The sequence below is a fragment of the Polypterus senegalus genome, chromosome 1, assembly GCF_016835505.1.
Source record: "Polypterus senegalus isolate Bchr_013 chromosome 1, ASM1683550v1, whole genome shotgun sequence".
NCBI lineage: Eukaryota > Metazoa > Chordata > Cladistia > Polypteriformes > Polypteridae > Polypterus > Polypterus senegalus.
Genome location: NC_053154.1, coordinates 102,518,418 through 102,533,944, shown reverse-complemented (window position 1 = coordinate 102,533,944; position 15,527 = coordinate 102,518,418). Strand labels below are relative to the sequence as shown.

The window sequence follows — 15,527 nt, the reverse complement described above, 5'->3', positions numbered from 1 at the left end:
GAAAGAAAGACAATATATGTGAAAATATAATCGCACTAATGCAATATTATTTGAAAACGAACAGCGTCAGATCGGTGTGAATTTATGCAGGAACTGGAAATTCTCTGATGCGGGACCTTCCCCCAGGGAAGAAAGTACAGTGTCAGGTGCTCATTCAGTGTAATAGAAACCATAGCACAGAGAGGTGTGTACACGGCAACAAGTACACGTGTCGTAAATGTAGGAAGGACGGTCCTTGGGTGTGTGGAACTGTTAATATTTGAATGTGATGATTTTATATAGCACGGAATGAAAATCTTCACTTCTTAGCATTGCACCATGCAAGATGTCGTATCAATCGCCTACTGTATCTTGCTTTCTTTTTTCTTCGGTTATACAGGTAGTTTTGAATAAAAGTGCACTTGTTTTGTTTGCGAAATGAAGTGTCTGTGCACTTTTCGTGGCATTACACGTGTATTTTTGAGCATGCCCGTTTGAGCAGTATAAAAGTATTGAAAAGTATAACAAAACAACGGGCAGATGGGAGTGTCTGATGATTGCATATAGCGCCGAACTTACTGCTCTTTACTATTCTCTCCTCTGCGTGCCCTGGAGTACAAAAGAAACAGAATACAGACGCGCTATAGCTCTGTGCTGTACCACGATGCATACTAACGCCCCCCCACCCGGTTCTGACACACAGACGCTGGCGAAGCTGTCTTCTTCGTATCTCACCGTCACTTGATTTTCTTTTTATTCAGTTTTATTGAGTGTTCCTGCCAGTCCCCGCATGTTGCTGTATGCTGGATATGTTCATATGTATTGTCTCTTTCTTTCAGGTGTGTAATAGAAACCACAGCATAGAGAGAAGTGTGTACACTGCTTCTTACAGGAAAAGGCGATGGAAAAAGTGCACTTGAATAAAAGTGCACTTTTGTTATACTTTTACACCAATATATGTTCCTGTGTTTGAACGACACGGGCAGATGGGGAGTGTCTGATGATTGCATATAGCGCCGAAGTTGGTCTTTACCATTCTTTCTTCTGCATGTCCTGGGTGCAAAAGAAAAGCATACAGCAACATGCGGGACTGGCAGGAACACTCAATAAAACTGAATAAAAAGAAAAGCAAGTGACGGTGAGATACGAAGAAGGCAGCTTCGCCAGCGTTTGTGTGTCAGAACCGGGGGCGTTAGTATGCATCGTGGTACACTGCAGAGCTATAGCGCGTCTTTAGTGAAAACAGCCGTGTCAGATGGGGTTGTATGGATTGATTCTGAACGCGACTGAGAGAGTGAAAAGTGAATAAAAAAAAAAGCTAACCTTTACAAAGATCATAAATTGCACCGGCTGTTACAGACTGAAATCAAATGTATGTTTTATTCTAAAACAGTAAGACTAAGAACAGTTTACTTCTCAAAAGGGAGGGCGCAGGATCGAACCCGTGACCCTTGATTCCAAGCGGGGCTGTATCTATTGAACCACGGAGTCAGTTATAGTAAACTGGTGTCAATGTCGCATGTTAAGGCGGCTTTTTGTTTCTGCAGTTATATGTTTGAATAAAAGTGCAATTGTGTTATTCTTGTGAAAATGTTTCTTTGCTATTTGGACTTCAGGCTTCATACATTATATAGTTTATGCCTACATTTTGTCATCTACTACTAGAATATAAAAAAAGTTTCTGTTTTAACAATGTGTTGACACAGATTACTGTAGAAACGGAACAGACATGAAATGCGTGTGTTCCAAACAACGATCTATTATTTCACTCTAAAACTCCACTTCACTCCCAGATACTCAATCAAGGCATGAGCTGAGAGAAGTTCGTGCACGTTCTAAATTGGTGGGGGGATGGAATAGCCGGCTGCTCCTAGCTTCTCTTTATCAGCACATTTAGAAGACAAAGGGCGCTGGCGGAGAGGTGTGAAGGGATTTAAGAAGCAGTTTAAGGTGGGACGGAATTACGAGTTTTTTCGTAGGCTCTGGTAATTCTAGTGTTAACAACGTGTGAAGTACAGTCAAATTAACCAGATTTAATTAACGCATTTGGTGTTGCATTACAAAATGTAATCGCAAACATTTTTAACACGTTAATCACTCGTGTTAATGGTGATTAATCAGCATTCCTAATTATTAGCACATGCATTTTTGAAACCTCAGCAGGTAACACAGAGATACACTTCCTGAAAAAATACAAATACAAAGGTGATTCACGTGGTGCTTTATAGTCTTCTCCCCATGGGCTCACCACCTATGGGAGGGGCCAAGGAGGTTGGGTGCAATGTGAGTTGGGTGGTGGCCGAAGGCGGGGACCTTGGCGGTCTGATCCTCGGCTACAGAAACTGGCTCTTGGGACGTGGAATGTCACCTCTCTGAAGGGAAGGAGCCTGAGCTAGTGCGAGGTCGAGAGGTTCGCTAGATATAGTCGGACTCACCTCGACGCACAGCTTGGACTCTGGAACCAATCTCCTTGAGAGGGCTGGACTCTCAACCACTCTGGAGTTGCCCCCGATGTGAGGCGCCGAGCAGGTGTGGGCATACTTATTGCCCCCCGACTCGGAGCCTGTGCATTGGGGTTTACCCCGTGGACGAGGGTGGCCTCCCTCCCTTCGGGTGGGGGAAGGGTCCTGACTGTTGTTTGTGCGTATGCGCCCGAACAGCAGTTTGGAGTATCCACCCTTTTGGAGTCTCTGGAGGGGTTGCTAGAGGGCATACCTTCTGGGATTCCCTCGTTTTGCTGGGAGACTTCAATGCTCACGTGGGCAATGACAGTGAGACCTGGAAATGCGTGATTGGGAGGAATGGCCCCCCCGATCTGAACCCGAGCGGTGTTTTGTTATTGGACTTCTGTGCTCGTCGCGGATTGTCCATAACGAACACCATGTTCAAGCATAGGGGTGTTCATATGTGCACTTGGCACCAGGACACCCTAGGCCTCAGGTCGATGATCGACTTTGTGGTCGTGTCGTCGGACTTGCGCCATATGTCTTGGACACTCGGGTGAAGAGAGGGGCGGAGCTGTCAACTGATCACCACCTGGTGGTGAGTTGGCTTCGATGGTGGGGGAAGATGCCGGTCAGACCTGGTAGGCCCAAACGTGTTGTGAGGGTCTGCTGGGAACGGCTGGCAGAGTCTCCTGTCAGAAGTAGCTTCAACTCCCACCTCCGGCAGAACTTCAACCACGTCCCGAGGGAGGTGGGGGACATTGAGTCCGAATGGGCCATGTTCCGTGCCTCTATTGTTGAGGCGGCTGACCGGAGCTGTGGCCGCAAGGTGGTCGGTGCCTGTCGTGGCGGCAATCCCGAACCCGTTGGTGGACACCGGCGGTGAGGGATGCCGTCAAGCTGAAGAAGGAGTCCTATAGGACTTTTTTGTCCTGTGGGTCTCTGGAGGCAGCTGATAGGTACCGGCAGGCCAAGCGGAACGCTGCCGATTGTTGCTGAGGCAAAACTCGGGCATGGGAGGAGTTTGGAGAGGCCATGGAGAACGACTTTCGGACGGCTTCGAGGAGATTCTGGTCCACCGTCCGGCGTCTCAGGAGGGGGAAGCAGTGCAGTGTCAACAGCTGAGGTGGGCTCTCCCATCTCTGGGACTGAAGTCACCGAGGTGGTCAAAAAACTCCTTGGTGGCAGGGCCCCGGGGGTGGATGAGATACGCCTGGAGTTCCTTAAGGCTCTGGATGTTGTAGGACTGTCTTGGTTGACATGTCTCTGCAACATCGCATGGACATCGGGGACAGTGCCTCTGGATTGGCAGACCGGTGTGGTGGTCCCCCTCTTTAAAAAGGGGGACGGAGGGTGTGTTCCAACTATAGATGGATCACACTCCTCAGCCTCCCTGGAAAAGTCTATTCGGGGGTTCTGGAGAGGAGGGTCCGTCGGATAGTCGAACCTCGGATTCAGGAGTAGCAGTGTGGTTTTCGTCCTGGTCGCGGAACAGTGGACCAGCTCTTCACCCTTAGCAGAGTTCTGGAGGGTGCATGGGAGTTTGCCCGACCGGTCTACATGTGTTTTGTGGACTTGGAAAAGGCATTCGACCGTGTCCCTCGGGATCCTGTGGGGTGCTCGGGAGTAGGGGTACGGACCCCTGATAAGAGCTGTTCGGTCTCTGTACAACCGGTGTCAGAGCTTGGTCCGCATTGCCGGCAGTAAGTCGAGCCCGTTTCCAGTGAGAGTTGGACTCCGCCAGGGCTGCCCTTTGTCACCGATTCTGTTCATAACTTTTATGGACAGAATTTCTAGGCAGCCAGGGTGTTGAAGGGGTCGGTTTGGTGGACTCAGGATTGGGTCACTGCTTTTGCAGATAATGTTGTCCTGTTTGCTTCATCAGGCCGTGATCTTCAGCTCTCTCTGGATCGGTTCGCAGCTGAGTGTGAAGCGGCTGGGATGAGAATCAGCACCTCCAAATCCGAGAGCATGGTCCTCAGCCGGAAAAGGGTGGAGTGCTCTCTCAGGGTTGGGGGAGAGATCCTGCCCCAAGTGGAGGAGTTCAAGTATCTCGGGTCTTGTTCACGAGTGAGGGAAGAATGGAGCGTGAGATCGACTGGCGGATCGGTGCGGCATCCGCAGTGATGCGGGCTCTGCAACGGTCTGTCGTGGTGAAAAAGGAGCTGAGCCGTAAGGCAAAGCTCTCAATTTACCAGTCGATCTACCTTCCTACCCTCACCTATGGTCATGAGCTATGGGTAGTGACCGAAAGAAGGAGATCGCGAATACAAGCGGCTGAAATGAGTTTCCTCCGCAGGGTGTCTGGGCTTTCCCTTAAAGATAGGGTGAGAAGCTCAGTCATCCGGAAGGGGCTCAGAGTAGAGCCGCTGCTCCTCCGCATCGAGAGGAGTCAGATGAGGTGGCTCTGGCATCTGATCAGGATGCCTCCTGGGCGCCTCCCTGGTGAGGTGTTCGGCACGCCCAACGGGAGGAGGCCCCGGGGAAGACCCAGGACACGCTGGAGGGACTATGTCTCCCGGCTGGCCTGGGAACGCTTTGGGATTCTCCGGAAGAGCTGGAAGAAGTGGCCGGGAGAGGGAAGTCTGGGCCTCTCTGCTTAAGCTGCTGCCCCCGCGACCCGACCTCGGATAAGCGGAAGAGAATGGATGGATGGATGGATGGATGCTTTATAGTCTTACATTGTACCTGCAATCCAGTGGTTTACCATTTATTAAAATATGGAACCAATATAGAATACATTTTAGGTAGCGGTACTTCTATCTGCTGCCCCATATGTGAAAATTCCTTATTTCAGTCCTCAATTTATGGAAGTCGCTAGGGGTCATAGCATTTATACATTGATAATACATTTGTGTTCTTTAAAATTATTCTGCTCCAAATTTGATCCTCCACTGACACACTATTTACTCTATATACAAATCAGAAACTTTGACTAAGGCAAGCTAATTGATTTCCCTTGTCTACCATCTATATCTGGGTCATAAACAGAGGTGGGTAGTAATGAGTTACATTTACTTGAGTAACTTTTAAAAAAAATTGTACTTTTAAGAGTAGTTGTACTGCACCATACTTATTACTTTTACTTGAGTGCATTTGTGAAGAAGAAACGCTACTCTTACTCTGCTACATTGGGCAACACTCGAATCGTTACTTTTTTTCAATTAGATATGCTATACTGTATTTTTGCCAGAGAGAAGCCTCCAGTGGATCTACCGCATGACTGTTTCACCAATCAGACATAGCAATAATAATCACAAGACTCCGTTTCTCCAATCAGACATAGCAACAATGATCACATGGCTCTGTTTCACAAATCAGATGTAGCCATGCACTTACATGGCAACACACAAACTGCGGCAGCATAACAGCACAAACTCCTCCCAGACAGCAGAAAGAAAGAATACAAGTGGAACCTTGGTTTGCAAGCATAATTTGTTCCGGAAACGTGCTCACAATCCAAAGCACTCGTATATCAAAGTGAATTTCCCCATAAGAAATAATGGAAAGTCAGATGATTCATTCCACAACCAAAAACTTTTCATATAAAAACGATTAACACAAAATATAAAGTAAAAATACATAAAACAAATTAACCTGCACTTTACCTTTGAAAAGAATGTTGGCTGGTGTGAGTGAGTTTCTAAACTCTTGTGGGATTTCACCCAACGGGACGACACGCGGAACAACAACAACATTTATTTATATAGCACATTTTCATACAAAAAAATGTAGCTCAAAGTGCTTTACATAATGAAGAATAGAAAAATAAGAGACACAGTAAGAACATAAAATAAAAAGAGCATCCCGATGCGACCTCTAGCTCCCAGCACTATAGCAGTTCGCCGTAAAAGTGAATCCGAAAAGATCGCTGTCAGGCAATAAGCACCTGCCGTTGATGGGTGATACAAGGAACATTATAAATGCACAGGGCACGGTATTACTTTGCCACTAACCTGGGCATGACCCTGCCTGACTGCTGTGTCTGTGTATAGGAGAGTGGCAGATCCTCCTATGATAAATAACCACACTGTTCCCATTTCAAGCTGAATAAAGATGGTGTCGCTAAAGTATTGAGACTCAGCTGTGTTTTGGGGTGCAAGACGAGGACTCACATGTCACAGCACACACACATGGTCACAATGCTGTAGTAAACAGTACATGCTAGTATGGATGTTGACTACAGTATAAGAGTGAGGCACGCCGACTGACAATTGCCCACAATCCCACAGCGAGGGAGAGAAGAACCATCAGCCTAGTTGTGATAACGTGACGCTCGGCAGACAAAGCGTATACGGACTACTTGTCTTGCACCTCGCAAACCAAGTTACTCACAATCCAAGGTTCCACTTGTACATGAAAAATGAGTGTCAACTCCTGCTGTAGCTTAACCAGCACGTTTTAACCAAACATGCACAGATACAGACAGTCAAGGTAAAGTGAGACTTCTTGTACGTGCACAAGCTGCCTTGTTCTGTTATTTTCTATCAGCTGTGCTATTTGGAGGGCAAGTGAATATGCAGTATTATACTGTCAGTGTACAGTATATCTTGTCACTGTAAGTAGTTTGCACTGTTCAGACATACATGTTACCTACTGTAGGTATTGGTTTCAAAAGCTTTGTTGTGAAAAACTGAGATTTGGAACGTTGTGTTATTTGTGCATCTTTATTTTGTAAAGATGTCATTTATTTTTGCTCATTTTTTATTTTATTATTTGGAAATAACAGAATTCGCACATTATTTTATATTTTGTCTGTCTCATTACAACATTTCTAAAAAAAATAAATCATTATTATGATCAAACATTTACTCAGTACTTGAGTAGTCTTTTCCCCAAATACTTTTTTATTCTTACTTGAGTAAGTTTTTGGATGACTACTTTTTACTTCTACTTGAGTAATATTATTTTGAAGTAACGCTACTCTTATTTGAGTACAATATTTGGCTGCTCTACCCACCTCTGGTCATAAAGTGACACAGGCTAGTTTAGATGAAGATTCTGACAGCATCTCCAGAGTATATGAACAAATTTTAAGGAATTTTCCAATTGATGATCTTAGGGTTTGATGGTAAATTTCTGCTAAAATTTTAAAAAGAAGTGGAATTCCACCATTTTTAAAATACACTCCAGTTCATTATGCAAGAAGCATGCCATAGTTCACCCAAAAATTGTTCATCGTTCATATATGTTAATCTTGTTTACAACTGTCTAAAACAGTGCTTTTTGAAACCACAGAAATGTCTGTGATGGGTGGCAGCATGATTGTGTAGTACAATTGCTGAGATTATCCAAGTAAGAACTCTGTGTTGAATGATATGATGTTATGAAGGACGAGTGACTTGGACGGGAGTATATATACAGTGTGTCATGCAGTTTAATTTGCCTCAAGCACATATTGAATGCAAATATGTAATCGAGGTGCAAAGAACATTTAGCTTAAAATTAATGTGCCTTGGTGAAGAAAAATTCCTTCTCATCACACTGTTTTAAAGTGGTTTGATAAATGTTCATTAACTGGCAGTGTGAAAGGCAAATTATATTTGTTTGATCACTGAGAACAGGAAGAAAAACAGAAATTATGAAATGGTCAGTCAGTTAAAACATTTCAAACTGGACTGTTCCCCAAATTTTTCAGCAAGATTTATCCTATCGTCTGGATAAAATACAAATAGAAAATACGCTGTTTAGGAATAATGTAACTTTTTTTTTTTTAAAGTATCTGATTAACTGAATTGTTAAATGGAAACTAGGATATGTTAAACTATTTGCAAACTCATTTTTAAATATGGCTTGTTAATGGTGATCCTCATTTAAAAAGCATCAAAAAATAAGTTAAGACTAGGTTAATAAGATGCCTTAATTAATTAATTTTTTAATTACTTTATTCTTTAACTGGCACCATGAGTCAAGAGGAAAAGTTAAATGACCTTTCATAATTTCCTTATATATATATCATCACATCTTCATCCAAATAATTTCTCCCTCAGCTTTACAAAGCCATTTGCACTGATAGTGATATGTCTCAAGAATCTATTCCTGTTCTGAATGATAATAATTGCTTTAGGTTCAAGACCCAGGTGCTCCCAGCATGGATTTTGCATGTTCTTTATATGTGTTTCCTCCAGGAAATGCAGGTTAATTGAACTGGTGATGTTAAAGTGGTCCTAGTATGTGTGTATTCATTCCATAATGGATTGACTTCCTGTCCCAGGGTTCTTTCTGTCTTTCACTCTACTCTGTGCTGTGATAGGCACCAGCTGCCCAACAATCCTGCCCTAGATAGATGAATTAAGAAAATGAATAGACTGAGTATTGTTTTAACAAAGCGTTTGTTTCCCACTTTCTCTTTTAATATGTGAAATATATGCTTGAAATGAAATAAAAACATTAGCTTTTTATTACATCACCATTTTTTTATATCCCCATTATGATGATAATCTTCTTCTTTGCTGCCAGTATGGTACTGATTTTCTAATTGGGTTCTTTAAATTAGAAAGTTTTAGAACCTCTAGTCTTAAATATACCCAGGGAAAGATCCAACCTGTGAGTGAGTTTCTCAGGCCAACAGTGCTAGGTCAAACATGTTGGGAATGCTCTATGCTCAAACCATTTTGGGCAAACTTTCTGGTACATTACTTAGATTGCTTTGAATTTAAATTCATCATTAGTGCTTAAATTGAAATATTTGGATCAATACTATATTGGATAAGATTGTGCTACTGTGATATCCTATACTAAAATGTACCCACTACGACTGTGTTTGCTCAACTGAAAGAACACCAATCCACCCTCAATACCTCAGTGGGAAAGGGACGTTCCATGTTATCTTAAACTGGAAAAAATGTTATCCTCTTTGTAAGAATATGTTCAGAAAATGTTCAGAATTTGGCAAGAATTCATTAAGATAATTCAAAGTAAATACTATATAGCCCATGCTATATTTTTTATTTTTATTTGCAGTTTAAATCCATATTAAGAACCACTTTAAATAGTAATCTCCTGTTGTATACCTCTCTGAGTAGTTGGGGCTGCAGGCTGAATTTGATTAATCTTTTCCTGAACATACTGTATTATTTCACTTGCTTTTGAAATGGTTGAATTTTGTAATTAGGTTTTGTTCTTTAAACAAACAAAAAAAAACTTTCACTTCCATCCAAAGTTAAGCATTTACTAAATTGAAAACATAAAGCACTCACAAACTTCACAGGACATTGTAATCTTTTCATATTTAAATAGAGGAACATACTTAATTACATCTTCATTGACCCTAAGCAGTTTTGTATACTGTAGTTGTCTGTTCATTGTCATTAAGAAAAAGCATAATGAAAACAAAGCTTTTCACCATCAGGCACTCAGGCCTATTAGATGCATTTTTATCCAAAAAGGGGGGTTCTCTTGAAATGTCTGATGGTCTGGTGTCAGCACAGGAACAAACACAGCAGAAAGCCAAAGATACAAGTTCCTAATTTAAGTGAAGGAGAGAATTAAACAATGTTCTGGTCAGTTTCTGGTGATTTTGTTTTTAATATAAATTTACAGAATGAAAATCCTGTCAAGATTTATGTTAGATGTTTTTGAGCTGGCGATTGGAGTAGTATACACTACTATATTATATTTAGTAGTGTATTTGTAGTTTTTAACGCAGCCACAGGGATGCACAAACCAGTGTGTTTCTTCATGCCGGTCCCAAGCCCGGATAAATGGGGAGGGTTATGTCAGGAAGGGCATCCAGTCTAAAATTTTGCCAAATCAATATGCGGACAACAATACAAATTTCCATGCCGGATCAGTCAAGCCCTGAGTTAATAAGGACCACCACCAGTACTGTTAGCCAACAGGGTGCTGGCGGAAATTGGGCTACTGTTGCCCGAAGAAGAGGGGGGAGACGTGTCCGGATGCAGGAGGAAAGTAAAGAGAGTGGAACTGAGGGTAGGAACTTTGAATGTTGGCAGTATAACTGGTAAGGGAATAGAGTTAGCAGATATTATGGAGAGAAGGAAGGCTGATATATTGTGCATGCAAGAGACTAAATGGAAGGGAAGTAAGGCCAGGTGGACTGGAGGTGGATTCAAATTGTTCTATCATGGTGTGGATGTGAGGAAAAATGGGGTAGGAGTTATTCTAAAGGAACAGTATGTCAAGAGTGTTTTGGAGGTGAAAAGAGTGTCAGGCAGAGTAATGATTATGAAGCTGGAAATTGGAGGTGTGATGATGAATGTTGTTAGTGCATATGCACCGCAAGTTAGGTGTGCAATGGGTGAGAAAGAAGATTTTTGGAGTGAGTTAGATGAAGTGATGAACAGTGTACCCAAGGGACAAAAAGTGGTGATTGGAGCGGATTTCAATGGGCATGTTGGTGAAGGGAACAGTGGAGACGAGGAGGTGATGGGTAGGTATGGTGTCAAGGAGAGGAATGAAGAAGGTCAGAGGATAGTGGATTTTGTCAAAAGGATGGACATGGCTGTGGTGAATATGTATTTTAAGAAGATGGAGAAACAAGAGTGGAGGAAGATGCACACAGGTAGATTACATCCTATGCAGAAGAGTTAATCTGAAGGGGATTGAAGACTGCAAAGTGGTGGCAGGGGATAGTGTAGCTAAGCAGCATAGGATGGTGGTCTGTAGGATGACGTTGGAGGTCAAGAAGAGGAAGAGAGTGGGGCAGAGCCAAGGATCAAATGGTGGAAGTTGAAAAAGGAAGACTGCAAGGTTGAGTTTTGGGAGGAGGTGAGACAGGCACTGGGTGGCAGTGAAGAGTTACCAGACAGCTGGGAAACTACAGCAGATGTAGTAAGGGTGACAGAAAGAAAGGTGCTTGGCGTGACATCTTGAAAGAGGAAGAAGGAAAAGGAAACCTGGTGGTGGAATGAGGAAATAAAGGAGAATATACAAGGCAAGAGGATAGCAAAGAAGAAGTGGGATAGTAAGAGAGATGCGGAAAGTAGACAAGAGTACAAGGAGATAAAGCGCAAGGTGAAGAGAGAGGTGGCAAAGGCTAAAGAAAAGGCGTATGATGAGTTCTATGAGAGGTTGGACACTAAGTAGAGAGAAGAGGACCTGTACCGATTGGCTAGACAGAGGGACCGAGCTGGGAAAGATGTGCAGCAGGTTAGGGTGATAAAGGATAAAAATGAAAACTTACTCACAAGCGCAGAGTGTGTGTTGAGCAGATGGAAAGAGTACTTTGAGAGGCTGATGAATGAAGGGAATGAGAGAGAGAAGAGGTTGGATGATGTGGAGATAGCGAATCGGGAAGTGCAACAGATTAGCAAGGAGGAAGTAAGGACAGCTATGAAGAGGATGAAAAATGGAAAGGCCGTTGGTCCAGATTACATACCTATGGAAGCATGGAGGTGTTTAGTTTTTAACCAGATTGTTTAATGGAACCTTGGAAAGTGAGGGGATGCCTGAGGAGAGGAGAAAAGGTGTACTGGTGCCGGTATTTAAGATTAAGGGGGATGTGCAGGACTGCAGTAACTACAGGGGAATAAAATTGATGATCCACAGCATGAAGGTATGGAAAAGAGTAGTGGAAGATAGGTTAAGAAGTTAGGTGAGGATTAGTGAGCAGCAGTATGGTTTCATGCCAAGAAAGAGCACCACAGATACAACGTTTGCTCCGAGAATGTTGATGGAGAAATTTACAGAAGGCCAGAAGGAGTTGCATTGTGTCTTTGTGGAACTGGAGAAAGCATTTGACAGGGTGCCTCGAGAGGAGCTGTGGTATTGTATAAGGAAGTCGGGAGCGGCAGAGAAGTACGTAAGAGTTGTACAAGATATGTACGAGAGAAATGTGACAGTGGTGTAGTATGCAGTAGAGGCGACGGATGCATTCAACGTGAAGGTAGGATTACATCAGGGATCAGCTCTGAGCGCTTTCTTATTTGCAATGGTGATGGACAGGTTGACAGACAAGATTAGACAGTAGTCCCCGTGGACTATGATGTTTGCTGATGACATTATGATCTGTAGCGATAGTAGGGAGCAGGTCGAGGAGACCATGGAAATATGCTCTAGAGAGGAGAGGAATGAAGGTCAGTAAGAACAAGACAGAATACATGTGTGTAAATGAGAGGGAGGTCAGTGGAATGGTAAGGATGTAGGGAGTACAGTTGGCAAAGGTGGATGAGTTTAAATACCTGGGATCAACAGTACAGAGTAATGGGGATTGTGGAAGAGAGGTGAAGAAGAGAGTGCTGGCAGGGTGGAATGTGTGGAGAAGAGTGTCAGGAGTAATTTGTGACAGATGGGTATCAGCAAGAGTCAAAGGGAAGGTCTACAGGATGGTAGTGAGACCAGCTATGTTATATGGGTTGAAGTTGGTGGCACTGACCAGAAATCAGGAGACAGAGCTGGAGATAGCATAGTTAAAGATGTTAAAATTTGCATTGGGTGTGACATGGATGGACAGGATTAGAAATGAGTACATTAGAGGGTCAGCTCAGGTTGGACGGTTGGGAGACAAAGTCAGAGAGGCAAGATTGCGTTGGTTTGGACATATACAGAGGAGAGATGCTGGGTATATTGGGAGAAGGATGCTATGGATAGAGCTGCCAGGGAAGAGAAAAAGAGGAAGGCCTAAGCGAAGGTTTATGGATGTGGTGAGAGAGGACATGCAGGTGATGGGTGTAACAGAACAAGATGCAGAGGACAGACAGATATGGAAGAAGATGATCCACTGTGGCAACCCCTAACGGGAGCAGCCGAAATAAGAAGAAGTGTATTTCTAGCCTTTCTACCATATGTTTCAATATGGTTAACTGTATGTCTATAATATTATTTTTAATTTTAAGCAAACTTCAAAACATTTTGAAACTCATTTAAGGAGACTTGTCTGAAAGGATTTCAAGATTTACACTTTTAATTACAAAGGAATCAAAGCCCAGCTCCAGTTAACACTAGGATGTAATGCACTACGAAAAGTCTTTGTAGGGTAGAATGGGTAAGTATGAGTACCAGGCAAAATCAGAAGTCATTGCTCACCAGTGCCTTGGCGATGCAGTTCTGTTCTCCAACGTAGCAGAAATCCCCAGAGACATTGGTCTCGAACCAGATGTGGTCTCCATAGAGGGCACTCTCCTACCAGAAAAATTATACCAGAAATCTAAGAAATGCAATACAATCAATTTTCAAGCCCACTTCAACGATCATAGAATATTATTTACATGTTTAAGAAAGGAGAAATATATTGCTTAGAAAAACATTTGCTGAAACAACAAAATGGCAGCTGGAAAGATAGTATAAAATAGGGAGCAAGGTAAAGGTTATTGGTGCAGAAAGTTGAAATGTTTTTAAATGTGCCTGGCTTACTGCAAGTATGCATTAAGGGGAGAAAAGCCTTTTAAGGAGCCAGGTAAGAAAAGAATATGGGATGCCATTCAGCCAGATATAAGTGGTAATGCTGCAAAAACAAACTTTTTAAGAGGATCATTCTAATATCTGCTTCTTGCAGGACTCACAGTCCAGTCCACAGTGCTGCGAATCTCTCTGTCTGGGTCAGTCTTCACTACAGCAACTGAGCTTGGCTGGGCTACCAGATGTTGAAGTCCAGATTTGGCTATGGCCTTCCTAAAAAAGATAAAAAATTGTTTGTAGCATGCACCAGTAAAGCTGCAGAAATGAAATTATATTGCTTCTCAAGTGATCTCTTTGATGGTATCTACTTTACTGCATAAAACAGACAATAGGTCAAAGGAGAAAAAGAGAGAGATGACAGAGGAGATACATGTAGAAATTTCAGCAAAATAAGTTCCCATTTTAACCTATGGCCAGTTTGCAAGGCTTATCACAACTGGAACATAAATTGTTTTCAAGTATAATATTAATTCACCAAAACATAAGAAAGCTGCAAGTTGCATTGCATGAACACCTCTTTCAAATATTAAGGGATATACAGTATTTCTGGATTTTCTTCCACATTCTTAAAAATAGCTATGTTCGTTTAACTGATGACTATAAATTAGCTCTGTGTGACTGAGTGTACTTGGTTGGAGCGTGCAGTGGACTGGCACCCTGTCTAGAACTGGTTCCTGCAAGGTCTTTGGTACAGAAAACCCTAAAATGGATAAAGCATGTTTGAGAATGCTGTTTAGGCAGTGACATGCAAGACATATAAACCCTTGAACTGGGAAAAAGTATATTTGACAAATTATTTTTAGATGCTTTACGTAACAGTATCTATATTCAATACTGTAAAAAAGAAATAATAATTAAATATGCAACAATGAAATGCAGATACATGATACACAGGATTCTAGTGTATTTCTCCCATATAAAAAATGATGGCTGTAATGCATGTGCAGAAGTATCCCACCACACTTCATACTATTCCAAAAGATATATTTTGTGCAGTTTATTATATCACACACAGAAATATAGATATGGAAGATATTTAATTCCTAAATAGTTTTTAGATAAGCAGTCAAACGTAAGAAATATCTGTTGCCCTTAAGTGCCAAGCTGTTACCAGCAGGCATGCATTGAAATCCAGTAGATCAAAAAGACCCACATGGAGGATGGAAATCAATTTACATAACAAAAGAAATGCAAAATGCAAGCACCACTCAATCGCATCTGCAGCCTTTTCTAAATGTGGCACCAAACACATCAAAAGAAGAAAGATTTTAAAAGTTGCTTGGCAACCAAGGGCCACAAGAGTCTGCTCGATTAGAAAGCAGCACTGTTCAAAACATCCAGTTTGCCTGGCCACAAGTGAACAGGGACATGAAGTACAGGGGAAATCTGCCTATACAGCTAAAAGATTAAATACAATAAGATGATGAAATAAGACACAGGCACTGAAAGCAGAAAGAGCAAACTTAACATCTAGACAATGGAACTCCTGTCACAGTGTTCCACAAGCAGAAGTAAAGTGGTGTCAGAAGAAAGACAAGTCAAAATTATAACACATTGGTACAAGAACAAGTTACAAAAACATTTAAATACTGCAGTTTGAGGTGTCAGAATTACAAACAGCTCAAGGATATATAATGTCTGCCATGATCTGAGGCAATAATATCACCACCAGAAATAGTATTAGAACACCAGTTTCACTACTGTTAAATTCATTGTGGACATGGAGCCAGAGAGAGGTAACCCAGT

At 42.4% G+C, this 15,527-nt stretch overlaps 1 protein-coding gene across 6 annotated transcripts in view; it reads right to left on the bottom strand.

Annotated features, from left to right (window-relative positions):
- dgkza (diacylglycerol kinase, zeta a) overlaps positions 1-15,527 on the bottom strand; it is a 226,338-nt gene that overhangs the window by 140,220 nt on the left and 70,591 nt on the right. For all 6 annotated transcript variants that reach the window (XM_039754799.1, XM_039754753.1, XM_039754788.1 and 3 more), the window contains 2 exons: positions 13,886-13,994; positions 13,410-13,505 (listed from right to left, as the gene is read on the bottom strand). In XM_039754799.1, the coding sequence (XP_039610733.1) occupies positions 13,410-13,505; positions 13,886-13,994 (205 nt within the window). The remainder of the gene's footprint in view (positions 1-13,409; positions 13,506-13,885; positions 13,995-15,527) is intronic.